This window comes from Melospiza georgiana, chromosome 14 (genome assembly GCF_028018845.1).
Source record: "Melospiza georgiana isolate bMelGeo1 chromosome 14, bMelGeo1.pri, whole genome shotgun sequence".
NCBI classification, from domain to species: domain Eukaryota; kingdom Metazoa; phylum Chordata; class Aves; order Passeriformes; family Passerellidae; genus Melospiza; species Melospiza georgiana.
This window is the reverse complement of record NC_080443.1, coordinates 2,091,930-2,112,255: the sequence shown is the minus strand read 5'-3', so window position 1 is coordinate 2,112,255 and position 20,326 is coordinate 2,091,930. Positions and strand designations below refer to the sequence as shown.

The 20,326-nt window shown below is 47.8% G+C and overlaps 1 protein-coding gene across 1 annotated transcript; it reads right to left on the bottom strand.

Annotated features, from left to right (window-relative positions):
* Positions 1–6,726: 6,726 nt before the first annotated feature.
* Positions 6,727–15,701, bottom strand: LOC131089280 (fatty acyl-CoA hydrolase precursor, medium chain-like). Its single transcript, XM_058033949.1, has 14 exons — positions 15,621–15,701; positions 14,462–14,654; positions 13,642–13,786; positions 13,065–13,198; positions 12,576–12,729; positions 11,604–11,702; positions 10,678–10,782; positions 10,493–10,546; positions 9,894–10,034; positions 9,723–9,809; positions 8,601–8,748; positions 8,284–8,415; positions 7,882–7,954; positions 6,727–7,467 (listed from the first exon to the last, which is right to left on the bottom strand). The coding sequence occupies exons 1-14, from the start codon at positions 15,691–15,693 to the stop codon at positions 7,293–7,295; spliced, it is 1,713 nt and encodes a 570-aa protein (XP_057889932.1). The 5' UTR covers positions 15,694–15,701; the 3' UTR covers positions 6,727–7,292.
* Between the last annotated feature and the right edge of the window lie 4,625 nt (positions 15,702–20,326).

Here is a 20,326-nt window from a genome sequence, read left to right as displayed (position 1 = left end):
TCGCTCCCATTCACTGCCTCTGGGACTGAGATCTGCGGGTGGGAAACACAGCCTAGCCGGGACCAAACCAGAGCCCTGCAGGTGTACTTTCACCGAAGTAAACGTGGAGTTATTTCTATTCTCAGAGAAGCATGTTTCTGACAAAAACACCAATACTAGAAAATCCCCAGCTTTTACATGCAGGGTGCAGGAGGCACCTGTCACTCATTTCTGTGTGTTCAGGGGCCTTTGGAGTTGTGTTGCAATGCAGTCACAAGCAGAAAGAGATTAATGATTAGCTTTTGTCAAGTGGGAGCAATATTAAAGTGTGGTATTTGGGTGGTAACTCTATCTAATGCCTCTGAAAAATCCAGAGGATTTATTTCAATACATTGCACACCCATAATTGAAGCATGATATGAAAAGGAGAGAACAGAATAGCTGAGTAGAGATTTTCTTCTCTCATTAACTTAGAGCTTGTGTTGGTTTTATGCAGGTATAAGGCTCTGCCTTTTTCTTTTTTTTAAATTCTGACTCAATACCTCTTGCCCAAGAGAGACAGTTTTGCAATTTCTGATCATGTGAATTCTCAGTTTTCAGAAAGAGCATTTCAAAGAATCTGATGCAATTCAAAAGCTGATGTGATCACAGAATGGTTTGGACTGGAAGAAACCTCCAAGCTCTACTCATGCCACCTGTGCCATGGGCAGGGACACCTTCCTGTCCAAGCTGGCCTTGGGCACTGCCAGGGATGGGGCAGCCACAGCTGCTCTGGGCAGCTCTGGGTGCCAGAGCCTCAGCACCCTCAGAGGGGGAAATCTCTTCCGTGCATCTGATTTAAACCTGCCTCAGTTGGTTTGAAGCCATTCCGTTCCCCCTTGTCCTGTTGCTACATGCCCTTGGCCAATGCCCCTCTCCATTTTCCTTGGAGGCTGCCTGGAGCTCCTGCAAGGGGCTCTGAGGTGTGCCCAGAGCCTTCTCCTGTCCAGCTGAACAGCCCAGCTCTCTCAGCCTGTCTCCACAGGAGAGGGGCTCCATTTCTCCACATCCAGTCCTGCTCACACCTCTCTTTACAGCTCAGTGGCTTACGAGAGCCAAAGTCTTCAAATTAGCTCAGCACATCTCTTTTGCTCCTGGTAGTGCTGAGTGATGTGGCTGTGCTTGTGCACTTTACTCCAAATGCTCCTTGTGCACTTTACTCCAAATCTTGCCCTGTGTACGTGCACAGGTGTGATTTACAGTGCCTGGAGATAAACCCCAGCCAGCTTTAACCTGGCTGCTCGCAGGGCAAACCGGTGGCAGGCACTGCAGGTGACCCCAAGCAGTGCTGGCTGTGTCTGCAGCCTGTGCTGGGTTTGTGGTGGCTCCAGAGCTCTGCCCCAGGGCCCTGCCCGCCCTGCCAGGCTGTGCTGGGTGCAGCTCCTGAGGCTGAGGGCACGGCCAGTGCTCACTGTGCCCTGCCAGATGGGCAATGCTGTGAGTCTCACCTGCTGAGAAAGCTATGAGGACTGTAAACTCACTTTAAATTATAGTAAAATCACTGAAAAAGATGTACCTGTTAAGAGAAAATTCCTGTTAGAGGTTGCATGTGAACATTTTGCTTCTATTTCTTTGGTTTCTGATGACTTACAATCACTAACTTCCACACGGGACTCAAATCTACCAGATATCTGCTGTATTCCAGTAAAACCCCCTTCCTCTAATAACTTCTCAAACATTTTTGTGCTTCTTAAATTATGATGTTGTTATTTTCAATTTTGAATCAAGCATAATTAAAGTTCTACAATTTTGTTATTGTCAACAAAAATCAACAGGACCCGCGCTGCTGAAAAGTCTTCTATGCAGATTCTGCAGTTGACAGCAGCTTTAGCTACAAACAAATCCAATGCTGTCCCCAATCCAGGCACAAGAGGCCAGAAGTCCTCACTGTAACCCCTTAGGTAAATATTTTACTAAGAAAATATTTACAGGAACCATGCACAACAAGTGTTTTTCAGGCAAACTTTACTAAACCTTCAGGTGTCTTTCCATCAGCCATCTCTCTAGCTAAAATCCCCCCAAAAAATAAACTCCTAAAAATGCAACTGAAATGGAAGAAAATCTTTAGGCCTGTAAAGGGAAAAAGCATGGAATATCATGATCTAAAGTCCTGCCATGTGGCACAGATCTTGTTTCAGAGATTAACCACCCACTGCACCTCCTGGAGCCCATGAACACTGCTCAGTCCCTGAGAAACAGCTGAGCTGAAAGCACCTTGGAGTAACTGCAGCTTTGGCAGCACTGGGTGCACTGCACAGCACCCCAATGGTTCCTAAAGGAGCTTCCAGACAATTGTCACCAGTCAGGCTTAGTGAGAGTGCCATTGAGATTCTCAGCCAGCATACAGGAAAGCACACAATTCCTTCAGTTTCTCCATGAACTGCAGACCTGTTCTCACCTTTCTGACATCATCTGCTCCAAATCAAGGCATTCTCTCTGCTGATACTCCTTCAGTAGCTTATCTGCATGATCCATATCAAGGAAACCCATGTAATCTTCCTCATCCACAACATTGATGTAGAAGGGCTGGAACACAGGAGCTGAAGCAGCCATTGCCATCACCACGTCCTCACTGGCTGCAGGAGGTGTTTCCTGTGGAGTGTGAGAACCTTGGTAGAGTTGAAGCAGGGGTTGGCAGGGTGGCTGTGGGGCTCTGCTGAGCTATGTGGGGTAGCTGGTGTGTTGGTGTTGCTTTGGCTGGTGCTGGTAAATTTTTTCCTTTGCCTCTTCAGTGCCCACGCTCAGGAGCTGCTGGTTTCCCGCTGGGCTTGGTGAGAGGGTGTCCTGCTCTTGGCCACCGAGTGATGGTGTGCCATGTGGTCAGCACCATTTTTTGGGCAGGTTTGTTTGCTACAGTCCCACGGTATAACACTCCTGCATGATTTTCCCTCCACCCTTTGCTTGGTGGGCCCCCTGCAAGGGCTCTTCCCACACTCTGGAAACTTACAATTGGCGTTTAGAAACGTGGGAAGGCTCTGAGAGGCTGTGCCAGTGGCAGGGTCAGGGAAGGCTGTTGGCAGCAAGGCATCTGTGGTGTGTCACAGCGTGTGCCAAGCAGCCACACGGTGCTGCCCTGCCAGGTGCCACGCTGCAGGCTGCAGGGGACACTGCCCCACGCTCAGGGTGCACAGGGGCGGCTAAGAGAGCACAGGTGAAGGAAGGGAGTAGGAATTCAGAGCATAGTTAGTGCAAAGCTTTATTAGGAGCCATGAAGAGCCCCCAGCCTCAGGGGTTACAACTCCAAAAAGCCCCCAAACAAGAGGAGCAGTATCTTGTATTCATGGCCGGTACCAAAGGAGGGGTTTAACTACCCACCAATAGAGGATCAACGGGGAGGGAACTGGGAGACAATTGACAACTAGAACAACCTTTCATGAAACTTAGTGGGAGGGATCCCTGATCCTTGACCAATCACTCAATGTCCTTCATGGAAGCTTCTAGAGATGGGGGCGGAGAACCAAGTCACAGACAAGGCACTGCGGAGGGGATTTGAGGATAAACAAGAGAGGTTCCAGTGGAATGGGTGGAGCGGGGATAGCATTGACATTGGGGAATGGAAGGTAACTTAGGGTGCAACTACAAACCGGGGAGAAATCAGGAATGACCCAAATAACAGAACACAACAGCAGTACCCTCATGGTGTTCTGCAGGGGGACGATGATTCCTTGTCTCTCTGGAATGCTTTAACTCTGGCAGGGGTTTGTGCTGAGGGAAGAGTGGTCCCACTTCTAGGTATGACAACTGCAGGAACTCCTGGTGATGTAATTCCAGATCCATCCATGGAGGCAGTGCCAGGGGCAAGGCCACACTTGCAGTGATGCTGGCTTGGGGGCCGGCCCTGCCCCCTGATGTACGCTGGATTGAGGGAGTAGGTATGTTCCCCCAGTGGAGGCACGGCCATGCTCCATGGAGTTGGGAATTATCTTTGGGGCCAGGGCCGGCCACCGGCCGGGGCACTGCCTGTGCACACCGAGGTATCGGCTCCACGCGGGCTCTCGCTGCCCGCCGGGATTCAGCTGTGCCTCCAGCCCTCGCCACCCCTCTGGGATGTTGTGTAATCTTCCCTGTGGCGCCAGTTCAGCGCCTCACAGTGCGGCGTGGCCGCTTTTCCCAACACGCGGTTCTCGTCACACATCTTGGTTTTTATCCATCTTATTAAATTCCATATCCGTTTCCAAGGTCTTAGGATTTTAATTGCATTTCTGTCGCTTTTGTAAGCTGCATATATTCACCATTTTATGTCCTTGTATGAATCTTTGATGCATTCTCTTTGGTAGGTTCCAATGCCTGATTTTTACTTCATAATATCCAATCTAATAAATTCTCTTTTTCAAAGTCATTCCTTTGGAAAATGGGTCCATATGTGCATTGCTGGATGTTCTTCCATGGAGACGGATCCTCCCATGCTCTCCTGTGGAGTTTTCTCTATTTAAAAGGGGAATATAATAAGAATTCCAGATTCTTAGAAGCTTTTCGCCACAAAACAGACCTGCCCACTGTATAAACTGGGTGGATCTTCACGCTCACCTCTTGTTATATCTGGTTATTGGCTGGCCTGCACACTCTCTGCACTCACCTTTTGATTCTTTCTTCATCCTGCCTGCTGGTCTGTCGGGTGCTCTGCCTGCACACCGGCCTGCCTGCTCCCATTGTAGCCACAGGAGCTGGCTGAGTCGTGTCACGTCGGGGTCACCACAACTATGTTGGCATCCACGTGTTCTGTGGGGTCGGTGGTGAGACAGGGATGACACAGCCCCAGAGCTCCATGTGACAAACTCTGTGCTTTATTGCTTACAGTCTTCTTATTCAGGGAGTCTAAAACTCCCAGGTGTAGACAGCTCATGGGTCTGAGTCTCACAGAGCCCAGCTCCTGAGCAGTGAGGTGCCTGCAGCCCAAGAGGGAAGGTGATCAGTGAAGGTCCCTGTCTGTAAACCCAGGGACTCCAATGCCACAGAGCTGCTGGAGCTGGGAGCACACTCCACCTGCTCACAGCTTCCTTTTTCCCAGGCAGCTCAAGGGAGGCACAAACAGCTCTGTTACCCTCCCACGGGGCTGAGATCATCGGAACATGTCCAGCCCCAAACCTTAACAAGGCAATTCTGCTGACCAGGAATTTGTGTTTCTAACAGCTGCACATCACTTAGAGCTTGTTGGCTGCTGTGTTTCACAGATTAAATTTCCCTCCTTGTTGATCAGGTTTGCAAGTTACAAATTATCAAACTGCAAAGAATATCCTATTTTAATAAAAATTTGTATATTTCACACTCAGCAACAAGATGATCTCAGAAAAGACACCGGCACAGAACAAACACAGTTACTCACCACATTAGAAAGGCAATTATAGTAATTATGGATAATTAATAAACTTCATAAAAACAAAGATTAAGGCTTTTCTTGACAGAATGTGAAAAACAGAACAGGAGCAGTTCTTCCTGAATAGTATCAGTAAATATACTGCTGAGAATTTATTCAACTATTGGTGCAGCTGTGAATCTGAACCAAGTGACCATGAATACTAAAGCTATGAGATAAAATGAGGTTTGGGACATAAGGTAAGGATCTGCTGTTTAAATGTGGCCTATTCACTGCGGCCGTGGTGTTATTCCTTTCCCAGCTGTTTGACCGTGTGTACCAGTCTTTATATTTGGGGTTTAAAATCCACAGATGGACAGAACACTTCCTCTCACACAGAAACTTCTTTGTAATCATGTGTGCCTGATGTGTGCCTCCCTTCTTCCCAGGAGTTGTACTGATGGCTCTGCATTCCCAAAGACACAGGATTCCTTCTGTCTTGTTAGGATAATGATTTTTGTGAATGTGCAGGTACAGACACATTGATTCAACAAACACACCACTAATGGACAAAAAGGCTGTGCCAGAGCAAAACAAGGGAAGGGGTAAGAAATGTGTGACAGCAACTGGCAGCATGGTTGCTGCAATTAGCTGTTCCTGATTGCCACAACTGGAGTTTTTCACAAGTTATGGAAAATGCAGAAAAGGGGGTGGCCAGGTAGTGCAGATGGCACTGCTTGAGATCCACAGGTGTGCAAAAGCAAGTGAAGCCAGGGGAGAGGAGGAAGAAGAAGACACCTACAAAGGGTCACCAGCTGGAGCAGGAGCTTGGGCTGTCCCTGTGAGAGCCCCCAGGTGCTGTGGGATGTGGGAGCTGGGCACCAGTGCAAGGGGGAGTTGGAGTAGGGCTGTTTGTTTGTTTGTGGCCATGAGGAGAGCTCTCCTGGCTTCCTGGATTCCCACATTGTCCCTTTGTGTCCTGCTTGCCATGTAAGCTAGCAAAAAAGCCACTTCCCTCCCGGTGTGCCCTGAGCCCTTCCCCAGCTGGGGGAGGCTGGGGGTGCACACTCTGCATGTCAGCAGATCTCCTCTCTGGTGCTGCTGAGCCAACAACGTGCAGGGAGCACCACCAGCCTTTGCTCCCCCTCTGCCTCTGTGGGCTCTGTCCTGCCAGCACTGCGTCCTCCTGCAGCCCCTGCACCGGGCATTTGCCAGGAAGGGGTGAAGGACACACAGTCACAGCCCAGAAGAGGCTGTGGAAGAGCCTTAAGCCTCAGGTCCTGCACAGACACCTGCAAAGATTCATACCTGAAACCATTGGGGTGGAAGAAAGAACCTGGGCACGTTTCTGGCTTCTCACGTGTGCCTTGACCTCTCGGAATGAGCCTCCATCAGTTTAGTGAAAGACAAGGAAGTTCCAAAAATCAAAGCACCATTTATTTAGAACAATTCAGACAGCAATAGAACAGGTAGAGATTTTCTGTCCTCTTTTGTGAGATGTCAAGCTCACATCACAGACTTTGTTTGATGGATGCTCTGCTGCCTACAAGCTATTTCCAGTGAAAGAAAGCAGAAAGAGTCTCTAGGAAGGACAACTGACCATGCCCTTCTGAAAGAAGAAGGGAATAAGCATATAAAATAGTCTGACATTTACAGTATATTCTATATATATATTTTCTTACAGATTTCAGTTCATTTGCCAATTCCCACCTCAGTATTCACTTTTGATATGCACTGAGTAGGTACCACGGTCTGTCAGGACCCGGACAGATTGTGGGGTTTTTTCTGGTTGCTTCATTAAATAGTGATTTTCAGTCTGACAAACATTCTGAATGCCCCTTGTTGCTCTCCCTTCACTGTGATTAGGCCAGCAGATTACACAACAGTGAGTTACAAGGTGATTATTACTCTGTATGCTGACAAATTCATTTTGTTTGACTTTCCTTTGGGTTTTAAAAGCAAACTCTGCCCTCCACAGATCTTATAAATCTGTGTGTTTTCTCCTTCCAGTCTGACTTTGTTTCATGAGCTGTACCCAAAACTCCACTCTGTGTTCTTTCAGTTTCTCTGCTGCCTTTTGCTCCAGGTCTATTCCCAGGTATTTTTCCTCCAGGTCATACTGAGGCCAATGGACCAAGCCCTCCCCGTTGGGATTTCTGGAAATAAAAGAAGGAAAAGTTAGCTCTCCATTTGACAATCCATTGCTGTCTGCTCAGGTTCAGAGCATTTCAGAAAACCAGCAGGTGAGCCCAGCTGATGTGATTCTGGTACCTGAATAAATGGACAGTATTTTATGAAAATGCTCCTCAGTAGAACAGCAACAGTGTAAAAGTTGCCATTCATTTTAAATCTAAAACTCCATTGCTGATGCAGTAACTGCTCTTAGATTTTTTTCTTCCTCATGTCTGCAGGTTCTTTAAAAAGACCTTTAAGAAGAGAAATTGCTTCAATATTTCTCTTCAATTCTGTCAAATTTTGGGAAGCACCATATAAGTACTGCTTCAGGCAGGTAAGTACGTTCCGGGCAGCACAGACTGAACTTGAGCTGTAATTAGCACTGTGATTCTCACCCATTTTTAGCAAAGTTGGTCCAGTATCTCATCACAGTTCTGCTAAGTTCATTTTCTTCTTTTGTAGCACCTCCTGCAAAGGGAGAGAGGAAATGGCCATATTAGAAAGTAACTAATGAGTATCAGCTGTATCATTGCAACACCTCTCCTGGTTGCCATGAGCTGTTGGGGGTTTTTCTAGGAGAGACCTGCAGATGAATGATGTATTGCAAAGTATCTGCTAGTGAAGACAGAAGATGTTTATGCTCATAATGAGGCGTATGATATATAAGGTATGCTAATAATAGACATAATGTTTGTAATGCTTATAAAGAGAGAAATTCTATTCTAAAGCCATGCAGTAATTGAAATGAGAAATAATGAGGGTCTAAAAGGAAGATGGAAGAAATATGGGTACATCACCAGCTAAGAATGGCTTTCCAAAGACAAAGGCAATCTCAGCTCCATGATCTGCTTTTACAAACTCTGGTACCAAACCTTCCACCGAACTCGGCCGATGTTGGAATTCATAAAAGTAGACTGGGTTGCCAGCATCTAGAGGACACAGAAAAGTGCTGGTTTGAGAGCTGAAAATACTGCTCCAGACATGATAAACTTTCATGAATACCTGTTTTGGTTAAATAAAACCACTACCAGTTCTCTGGATAGTGAAAAGTGCTGCACACTGTCCACACCACCTCCAGCCAGAATTGAACAGCTGTTCTGAAGCTGCTGGGTACCTCTGTGGGATCTGGCCACTTCCACAGAAGGGATGACAAAGTAGATATCTCCCAGTGCATCCAGGAGGCCATCTCGGACCTGAGCAGGGCTTTCTGCATCTCCCATGTACTCCTTGTACACTCTGTCAACAACTTCAGATGTAAGGCCCTGAAAAAGCTATGAAAAGTATTATAATGATGATGAATATTGTAAGGAGCAACAGCAGTGGGTGAGTGTGGCCTCTGCACATCCCTGGCTAATCCCCACCAAGAGCTTTCAGAGAAAATCCCCAGCTGTGTCAGAGTGTGGCTCAGAGCTCAGAGTGGAGTTACACAGCTGTGGGTACAGGTGATCTTGGGGACAAGAGGGATGCAAGATCAAAGGATCAACCACCTTTAGATAAGCAGCAGTCAGTGATGCTGACTCTTCTCTCTTCTGTGCAAACACCTTCACAAGAGCACAGAAATCCTGCTGGATTTCATCAAATCCATTGATTGATGTCGATGACCATATTTCTGCTTTTCAGAACAAGCCTGGGCTCTGCATTTCCAAGTTCATGGTGAATGTTTGTGTCATTGATTGATGCTTGCAAGTACTGGCTCTGCTTCTAGGGTCCTTAATTCTTACCTCATAATTTGTACTTCTCTATGGAGTAGCTTCAGGAGAGCACAAAGGCACCACAAAACCAAGAGATTTGTAAATTACAGGAAGCAGAACCTTGAGAACCCTCAAGGAATGTGTCAGTGCACCCCAAACCTCTCGGGGTTTCCTTTCCAGTGCCCAGCTTCTGCTTTAGGAGGTTGTGTCCCACAGGTCTCCTGCCAGACCTGCTGCTGCTCTGCATGTCTTGCATGACCTGGGGGGATCTACAATGTCCAAGCGACCTTGTTTAGGTACCTGCATCACTCCTGGATTCCCACAGAACTCCTTTTGAAGAAGAGGGGCACTTAGGCTGGGAATGCAGAGAGTATTTCCAGTCACTGGAGGTAACAGGAGTGCAGCACCTGTGTGCCTGTTTCTGCCCCAATTCAGGGAGCTGTCCAGCACAATGGCATTTCCCTGGGAAATGTGTCCCTCCAGGAGTAAAACCAGGCAGACCAGCCAAGCAGCACCACTGGGTTATTCTGAAACTGGTCTCTTACCTTAATGAGTATTGCTAAGTTGCGCTGTAAAATCTGACGTGCAACATCTTTATCCAGACCATCCACAAAAGGAGGATATTTCAATGCCTGCATGATATGGAGAATCACGCTGAGTTCAAAATCTTCTCTTCACAAAATGATGTTTAAATATCAATACATTTAGTTCCTTACCATAGGTATTACCCATCCAAATTCCCAGTTATTTACTCCTATGATGTATGGGACACCATTGATTGATTTTTCAGAGAGTAATTCCCTGGGATTCTTTGGAAAAAACACACCATCCACACATGTGCTGGTGAGAAAGTAAACCTGAAGAAAAAGCAAAAAAAGAAAGCTTCATTAGTGCATCCATTTTACTTCCTAAAGATGCTCCCATTTTAACTGCAGTTCCAAAGAGAATCCAAGTGAAAATACAAAACATAATGTTATCCAAGCCATTTTCTCTGACTGCTTTTTTGCACTCAGTAGAAGACTGGGAAGATTAACATTATATTTCTAATGTTTGTGAAGTAGAAGTCATTATATTGAATTCCCATGTTAGTTAATTATGGCCATGGATGTGTGCAACAGTGGGGAAAAACCACATCTGTATTGAAGTTTGAAAGACACATAAGCAATGAGATAGGAACTTGTAAGTAGGACATAACATATAATTTGATTTTCAGGTTCTCCAGAATCATCTGTGCCATTTTCTTTTCTTTGCCCTGGTTGAGCATGACAGCAAGCCACAGGTAGCTCCAAGTGCATGCAGAATGAAGGGCAGGAACCTGTTTGCACTTCTCAGGCGAGGTCTCATTGCAGATCTGCAGTGCTGTCATGTCCTGAAAAAGTCAAGAACGCCAGATTTTACATCCACTTCAGGTTCTCCTAATTTTACATCCCACCAAGGGTATTCTTTGGGATGAAAAAGTCTGAGGAGTCACTTAATTGCAAGAAGAATTATTTCACCTACCATTTTCTGTGTTATCTGTAGTAGTTCTTCTTCAGTTTTTCCTCTCAAGCATTCAACCATTGCAGCTGAACTGGATTTTTCACAGCCAGCGACAGCAGCAATTTTCTGCAAGCAGTGAGAACAAACAGTTTTGGACACATTTCCTCTGTCTGGCTCTATGAGACACCGAGTGCAGCAGGAGCAGCCAAAGCTCCTGCACAAAGGATGCTGGAGCCTGGCTTGTCCCAGCTCCTGAGGGAGGGCACTGGAAGCCCTCACAATCCTTCACACCACGGGCTGGGCAGGAGGGGAAAACCTCTGCCTCCAGGTTTTTTTGATACAGAAATATTCTGAGACAATGCTGGTAAATAACAGGCTGGGCTGAGAAGGCTGGGTGACATAAAGGAGTTAGAGAATAAACCATCTGCAGGGCAACAGAGAGCACATTCTACCACTCTTGGTGATGTCTTTTTGGCTGGAGCAAGAGCTGCCATTAGAGACAGCTGTCTCTTTGATGTCCCAGCTTCCAGGTTCTGGAAATTGTTTCTTGCACTTGAAGAGAAAAGAAAGGATGAAACCATAGTTCTCAAAGTAAAAAAAACCTGAATAAAGTCTTGTTTGTTTGTACACTACACGCATCAAACAGGAAGGGAAGAGAAGAGTATTCAGAGTCTGATACTGTTTTCCTCCCAAACAGTATATGTTGAGTTTTCTTAAAGACCCTACATGTTACAATATTCCTTGACTTTACATTCTTCTCTCTTTGTGGATATTTTGGGGTTTGATAAGCAACGCATCATTAAACATGTACTATTTGCACACAGAAATACTGCCTTTAAAGACTGCCTTCACCCACAAGAAATGTGAATTCATATGATTCAATATTTTGGACTGAACAGTTTAAGATATACCTGGAAAAAGGAATTAAAATTACCACAAGTACCCACCCGTGCTTCCTCCTCAGGCTCAGTGAACAAGAGCAGGGGTGCAGTGCCACTCTCTGAAATGGCCTTGTGGAACAAGCCCTTGGCCAGGGGAGATAAGACCTGTGAGAAAGCAAGGACAAGCATGACAAGCAGTGTGTTCTCCCCTGGGATTTTGGGTTTCAGTGTCAACAGTGGCCATTGGGGGCATTTTGAAAGCCCATGTGCTAAGAGTGCCCCTGTGCAGCCTCTGGCCACAGCCCAGCTGTGCAAAGTGCTTTGGCAGCGCTGGCAGGGATGGGGAGCTCAGGGCCTTTCCCTCCCCTGCCCTTTGCTCCCAGGGCCTCCCAGCAGCACCCTGCAGGGCAGGTACAGATGGGATGTGCCCAAGGCAGGCTGGCTGTGCTGCAGAAGGGCAGGAAAGAGCTTTTGGCCACGGGAAGCAGGGATGTGCATGCCAGGTACAAGGAAGCCTGGCTGGGCTGTGTGAGCTGTACCAAAGTGGGAGCGACTGGAGAAGGAGAGAGTCACAGCCAATGTGCTCCGTGTTGGAGTAAAGATTTTACACAATCACAGGGTCACAAACTGCTGGGCTGTACCAGCTGCCAGAACTGTTCACCTCAATCACTTTGCACAAGTGGCTGTCAAAGCTAACAGAAATTGGGCAAGAGTGCACAACTCCTCCTAAAGGACTTTTCTCATGAGATTAGACTTTGACAGCTGTTATATTGGGAAAAAAACCCAAATCGACGAAAACTTCATTGAACAGATGAGTAATAACATTCTGTTTCTTAACCACAACATTTGAGTATGAAAAAAACAAATTATTATCATTCAAAATCTGTGTTGTTTTGCCTTGTTGTGTTATCAAAGACCCAGGTGATGTGTCACCGTAACCCCGTCCCTTTTCTCTCACTGACTTCCCATGCAGATACTGAAAATGGATGGAGGGGTTTTCCCCTAAGTAATTACAATTCATGATTACTGGGAACTTACAAGAGCAGAAACACTGATTCCTCCTGCAGATTCTCCAAAGATAGTGACAGATCCTGGATCTCCTCCAAAATGCATGATATTTTCCTGAATCCAGCGAAGAGCCGCCACTTGGTCTAAATATCCCCAGTTACCCCGGGCATGCTCATCACCAGTGCTGCAGGGACAGAACAGATTTGTTCAAGTGCTCAATGCAAGCCAAGAGGCAGAGGAAAACACAGTCTGTGGTGTGAGAAATCATCTGCCATTGTCTACACAGAACTTCCCTCCACGACTGACAAATGGATGGCTTGGGCATCCCTGAGACTGGAGCAGCAGCCCCACAAGAACAGACCTGGAAGCTGCCTTGGCACTGGAAATTGTCCCCAGGGCTGCAGGTGCAGTTCAGAAATGTTTCTTTGCATAAGCAAGTCTTCTGCACTTCTCTTTACAAAGGCTTTGCACACATCCTTTTGGAAATCACTTAGGAAAAACTGACATCATCCAACTCACCTAAAATATCCAGCAATACCGAGTCTGTACTGAATTGTTACAACCACCACATTGTCAAATGCTGCAAATACTGAGCCATCATATGATGAAGCTGCTCCAATAACTAATCCACCTCCATGGATCCATACTAGGACCTGGAAAAAGAAACAGAGGATCAACCCAGCTTAGGTAAGAGGCCCCAGTGAGAAAAACTAAATGTAGCCCATGATACAACATTTTGTGCTATTACACTCTTGATTCTTTCAGAATACATTTCACAAATTGCAGAAGTCATTATAATCTGAGGCCTGCAGGGCTACAAAATGGCACTGCTTTTGTTAAATGTTTACACTGTGTCAGTGCCCTGTGACTTTGGACTGATCCTTTGGATTAAATCAAGCACTGCTTAGCTAGATGGCAATACAATTTTACTTGTAAAATAGGATTTTGTGCCTCTTTAATTCCAACTTATATTTGCTGGGACAAAGCATGTAAGTTGTTCATCACTACAAAAGTGCCCCTGCATGTCTGCTCATGGCAGAGGTTGAAGTTTTCTGTCAGATAATTTTGCTGAAGGTGTTATAAAGGTTTTGCTTACAGGCAGCTTCTCCTTTTCTCCTGTCGAAACAGGTGTGTAGACATTTAGGTACAAGCAATCCTCAGACACTTGCAGAACAACTTTCTCTTTTCTGTTGGTAATCAAGTCTGAAAAATTCTGTCCTTGTACTTGGTCCTGTAGACACCTGAATAAATGCAAAAGTAACAGGGTAACAGGGAAGAGATTTCACTACATCATGAAAGCTGTGAAGAGAAACGTTTTTGCACTTCCACCACAAAGTGCCAAGCAGAAACTGATCTCCAGCACGCTTTTAGATTGGTATGTGAAATACATATGCAAATCTAAATGAATTATTTGAAGTCTCCAATAGCTTTTTACATTGCAATGGTAGATATTAACCTTGAGCGATTAAACAAGGGCAGCAGTAGGACAAATCAAGGGAGTGAGACATTTACAAGGTAGATTGGCATTGCTGTGCATTTCCCAAGTGCCCTTTTAAGCACTTGACTCAGCAGTTTCCCGCTAAGGCTGTGTTCCAACATTTCCTCAGCTCCTTTCTGTCCCTGCTCCAAAGGTTTCCAGTGATTGGTGAGGGCTGGCCAAGTGCCCCCGAGGCAGAGCATTGTCTGTAAGTGCTGCTCCATCTCAGCTCTCTCTGATGCCTGTCAGAGAGCAGCTGCTGGCACAGAGAGCAGCTCCCAGAGTGTCTTTAGAAATGCATCCACTGGGACAGCTGCAGGTGCAACGAGGGGGCACCAAGGAATTTGTCTTCATGGATGGCCCTGTGAGCACATCAGAGTCCTGGAAATGCCCAGAGTTTAACATCATGAAAGGGTCAGTGGTTTGGTCATGACCTTACATTGGTGGGTAGGAAGTGGCATCTCTGACACCTTCCCATGGCTCAGGTGGCTGGGGTTCAGAAAACCTCAGTGATCCAACAGGAGGCTTAGCAAAAGGCAGTCCCAAAAAGACATTTACAGTCCTCTCAGCTGTGTCCACGTGGAATTGGTACCCTCGGACTCTCCCGTATTTGGTCTCTGCTTCTGGTTGTTCTGTTGGACAGCAGCACAGAATCACATCACTGCTCTGGTTGTAAGTAATTGCTACATTTGCTACTTAAATGTACACCTTTGGTGCACTTAGACAAGTAGTTTTTATACATAAAGCTTCAACAAACTCACATCAGCTTTAACACTATACTATCTTAACATGCTATTTTATTTTACTAATTTGATCACTAGTGTTTGCTCATTTACATTTGTTTAATTTAAATTTAAATTTTAATGTTTTTAAATGTAATTTTAAATTTCTTCTGAAAATTTTTAATTATACCTTTATTAAATCAGTAGAGCTGATATTATTTCAGCTTTCATTTTGATTGGCCTCATTTTCCATCTCCTTCAGGTATATAATTTGTATTGTCTTACTGAAGACACATTAGTGGATGCATAGAGATCTTACTATTATTTTTTTTGCCCTGGGTTGTTAGATAAAAACACATTTTAACCCCATGTGGGAAAGTGCTACCACCAAATACAGATGTGGTACTGTGGCTACACAGCCTCAGCAGGCAAGATTTTGGGACAGGGATTTGACTTATTGCAAAGAAGGCAAGTAAAACAAATGACTGAAAGGAGATTAAAAACTGTAATGAAATTTTTACTACTGCAGCTCAATTTGTGTGCCCAGCTCAGCCCAGGCTCTGTGCCCATCTCTGCTCAATGTTTGTACCTGGCTCAGCCCAGGGATTGTGTCCAGCTCAGCTCAGGCTTTGTGCCCATCCCTGCCCAGGGTTTGTGTCTATATCATCCCAGGGTTTGAGCCAATCCCAGTCCAGGGTTTGTGCCCATCCCACCACAGGGTTATTGCCCATACCAGCCCAGGGTCTGTGCCCATCCCTGCCCAGGGTTTGTGCCCATCCCTGCCCAGGGTCTGTGCCCGGCTCTCGGCTGGCCCCGGAGGCAGCTGCAGGTGCCCTCTGTCCTGCAGCTGCCCCGGGCCGTATCCCCGGTGTTTACCTGTGGCCACCAGCGCCGCGGCCCCGAGGCAGAGGATCCAGGCCAGCCGCGCCGTGTCCCTCGCAGCTGCCATGGTGCCACTGGGCCCCAGCCCGCGGGCCGGGCCTTTATAGGCTGGGCCTGGGCCGCCTTACGCAAGGCAAAGCCGGCTGAGGCGAGGCAGCGCTCGGGCTGCGAGCCAGGCCGGCACTGCCGGGCCCGGCCCGGCAGCGGGGAGCCCTCCTGCCCGCGGGGCTCCCGCTGCCTCCCCAGCGCTCCTTTGCCGCGGCAGTGCCGCAGTCCCGGGCACCGCGGCCCCCAAGCGCTTTGCAAACGGCCCGGCATTGCCGGGAGCGCTGTCCTGCGGCTGCAGCACCTCCGGCTGCGGCCCCGGGGGAGGCTTTGCTCAGCCTGCCCCGCACACACCCGCGGGGCACCTCGGCTCTGCTCGCTCCCATTCACTGCCTCTGGGACTGAGATCTGCGGGTGGGAAACACAGCCTAGCCGGGACCAAACCAGAGCCCTGCAGGTGTACTTTCACCGAAGTAAACGTGGAGTTATTTCTATTCTCAGAGAAGCATGTTTCTGACAAAAACACCAATACTAGAAAATCCCCAGCTTTTACATGCAGGGTGCAGGAGGCACCTGTGACTCATTTCTGTGTGTTCACGGATGCTTGGAATAGTGTTGCAGTGCCGTAAAAATCAGAAAGAGATTAATTATTAGCTTTTATCTAGTGGGAGCAATATTCAAGGGTGGTATTTGGGTGGTAACTCTCTATCTAATGCCTCTGGAAAATCCAGAGGATTTATTGCAATACATTGCTCATCCATAATTGAAGGATGATATGTAAAGGAGAGAACAGAGTAGAGATTTTGTGCTCACATTAACTAAGAGGTTGTGTTGGTTTTATGCAGGTATTAGGCTCTGCTTTTTTTCTTTTTCCTAACTCAAAAGCTCTTGCCCCAGAAAGGCAGTTTTGCAATTTCTGATTATGTGAGTTCTCAGTTGTCAGAAAGAGCATTTCAAAGAATGAGCTGATCTGATGACAGAATGGTTGGGGTTGGAAGAAACCTCCAAGCTCTACTCATGCCACCTGTGCCATGGGCAGGGACACCTTCCTATCAAAGCTGCCCTTGGGCACTGCCAGGGATGGGGCAGATACAGCTGCTCTGGGTGCCAGAGCCTCAGCACCCTCAGAGGGGGAAATCTCTTCCGTGCATCTGATTTAAACCTGCCTCAGTTGGTTTGAAGCCATTCCGTTCCCCCTTGTCCTGTTGCTACATGCCCTTGGCCAATGCCCCTCTCCATTTTCCTTGGAGGCTGCCTGGGGCTCCTGCAAGGGGCTCTGAGGTGTGCCCAGAGCCTTCTCCTGTCCAGCTGAACAGCCCAGCTCTCTCAGCCTGTCTCCACAGGAGAGGGGCTCCATTTCTCCACATCCAGTCCTGCTCACACCTCTCTTTACAGCTCAGTGGCTTACGAGAGCCAAAGTCTTCAAATTAGCTCAGCACATCTCTTTTGCTCCTGTTAGTGCTGAGTGCTGTGGCTGTGCTTGTGCACTTTACTCCAAATGCTCCTTGTGCACTTTACTCCAAATCTTGCCCTGTGTACGTGCACAGGTGTGATTTACAGTGCCTGGAGATAAACCCCAGCCAGCTTTAACCTGGCTGCTCGCAGGGCAAACCGGTGGCAGGCACTGCAGGTGACCCCAAGCAGTGCTGGCTGTGTCTGCAGCCTGTGCTGGGTTTGTGGTGGCCCCTGAGCTCTGCCCCAGGGCCCTGCCCGCCCTGCCAGGCTGTGCTGGGTGCAGCTCCTGAGGCTGAGGGCACGGCCAGTGCTCACTGTGCCCTGCCAGATGGGCAATGCTGTGAGTCTCACCTGCTGAGAAAGCTATGAGGACTGTAAACCCACCTTAAAAAATACTAAATACAGTGAAAAAGATGTACCTGTTAAGAGAAAATTCCTGTTAGAGGTTGCAAGTGAACATTTTGCTTCTATTTCTTTGGTTTCTGATGACTTACAATCACTAACTTCCACACGGGACTCAAATCTACCAGATATCGGCTGTATTCCAGTAAAACCCCCTTCCTCTAATAACTTCTCAAACATTTTTGTGCTTCTTAAATTATGATGTTGTTATTTTCAATTTTGAATCAAGCATAATTAAAGTTCTACAATTTTGTTATTGTCAACAAAAATCGACAGGACCCGCGCTGCTGAAAAGTCTTCTATGCAGATTCTGCAGTTGACAGCAGCTTTAGCTACAAACAAATCCAATGCTGTCCCCAATCCAGGCACAAGAGGCCAGAAGTCCTCACTGTAACCCCTTAGGTAAATATTTTACTAAGAAAATATTTACAGGAACCATGCACAACAAGTGTTTTTCAGGCAAACTTTACTAAACCTTCAGGTGTCTTTCCATCAGCCATCTCTCTAGCTAAAATCCCCCCAAAAAATAAACTCCTAAAAATGCAACTGAAATGGAAGAAAATCTTTAGGCCTGTAAAGGAAATAGCATGGAATATCATGATCTAAAGTCCTGCCATGGGGCACAGATCTTGTTTCAGGGATTAACCACCCACTGCACCTCCTGGAGCCCATGAACACTGCTCAGTCCCTGAGAAACAGCTGAGCTGAAAGCACCTTGGAGTAACTGCAGCTTTGGCAGCACTGGGTGCACTGCACAGCACCCCAATGGTTCCTAAAGGAGCTTCCAGACAATTGTCACCAGTCAGGCTTAGTGAGAGTGCCATTGAGATTCTCAGCCAGCATACAGGAAAGCACACAATTCCTTCAGTTTCTCCATGAACTGCAGACCTGTTCTCACCTTTCTGACATCATCTGCTCCAAATCAAGGCATTCTCTCTGCTGATACTCCTTCAGTAGCTTATCTGCATGATCCATATCAAGGAAACCCATGTAATCTTCCTCATCCACAACATTGATGTAGAAGGGCTGGAACACAGGAGCTGAAGCAGCCATTGCCATCACCACGTCCTCACTGGCTGCAGGAGGTGTTTCCTGTGGAGTGTGAGAACCTTGGTAGAGTTGAAGCAGGGGTTGGCAGGGTGGCTGTGGGGCTCTGCTGAGCTATGTGGGGTAGCTGGTGTGTTGGTGTTGCTTTGGCTGGTGCTGGTAAATTTTTTCCTTTGCCTCTTCAGTGCCCATGCTCAGGAGCTGCTGGTTTCCCACTGGGCTTGGTGAGAGGGTGTCCTGCTCTTGGCCACCGAGTGATGGTGTGCCATGTGGTCAGCACCATTTTTTGGGCAGGTTTGTTTGCTACAGTCCCCACGGTATAACACTCCTGCATGATTTTCCCTCCACCCTTTGCTTGGTGGGCCCCCTGCAAGGGCTCTTCCCACACTCTGGAAACTTACAATTGGCATTTGGAAATGTGGAAAGGCTCCGAGAGGCTGTGCCAGTGGCAGGGTCAGGGAAGGCTGTTGGCAGCAAGGCATCTGTGGTGTGTCACAGCGTGTGCCAAGCAGCCACACGGTGCTGCCCTGCCAGGTGCCACGCTGCAGGCTGCAGGGGACACTGCCCCACGCTCAGGGTGCACAGGGGCGGCTAAGAGAGCACAGGTGAAGGAAGGGAGAAGGAATTCAGAGCATAGTTAGTGCAAAGCTTTATTAGGAGCCACGAAGAGCCCCCAGCCTCAGGGGTTACAACTCCAAAAAGCCCCCAAACAAGAGGAGCAGTATCTTGTATTCATGGCCGGTACCAAAGGAGGGGTTTAACTACCCACCAATAGAGGATCAATGGGGAGGGAACTGGGAGACAATTGACAACTAGAACAACCTTTCATGAAACTTAGTGGGAGGGATCCCTGATCCTTGACCAATCACTCAATGTCCTTCATGGAAGCTTCTAGAGATGGGGGCGGAGAACTGAGTAACAGACAAGGCACCGGGGAGGGGATTTGAGGATAAACAAGAGAGGTTCCAGTGGAATGGGCGGAGCAGGGATAGCATTGACATTGGGGAATGGAAGGTAACTTAGGGTGCAACTACAAACCGGGGAGAAATCAGGAATGAACCAAATAACACAACACAACAGCAGTACCCTCATGGTGTTCTGCAGGGGGACGATGATCCCTTGTGTCTCTGGAATGCTTTAACTCTGGCAGGGATTTGTGCTGAGGGAAGAGTGGTCCCACTTCTAGGTATGACAACTGCAGGAGCTCCTGGTGATGTAATTTCAGATCCATCCATGGAGGCACAGCCAGGGGCAAGGCCACACTTGCAGTGATGCTGGCTTGGGGGCCGGCCCTGCCCCCTGATATACACTGGATTGAGGGTGTAGGTACGTTCCCCCAATGGAGGCATGGCCATGCTCCATGGAGTTGGGAATTATTTTTGGGGCCAGGCCACCTGGCCTCAAGAGGAGGCTGTCCTGGTGTGCGTGGGGTCACGGGGGTGCTAACCTGGCAGCGTGGGGCAGTGCCAGGGCGGCTGCTGCAAGCTCTGGCCGCACAAACAGGGCGGCACGCTCAGCGTGCTGTTGCCTAGACCCACGATGCAGCCCTGGGCAGCCGGAGAGCGACTCAGTTCGGCACAGCAGTCCTGAGTGGGCACAGTGGCTGTGCTTGCCTCTGCTCCAGGCTGAATTGCACAATCCAGCATTGCACCTGGCCAGGCACCGGCTGCTGCCGCGGCACGGGCAGTGTGTGGGGTTCCCCCATCTGCCGGACCCTGCCAGGGCCGGCCACCGGCCGGGGCACTGCCTGT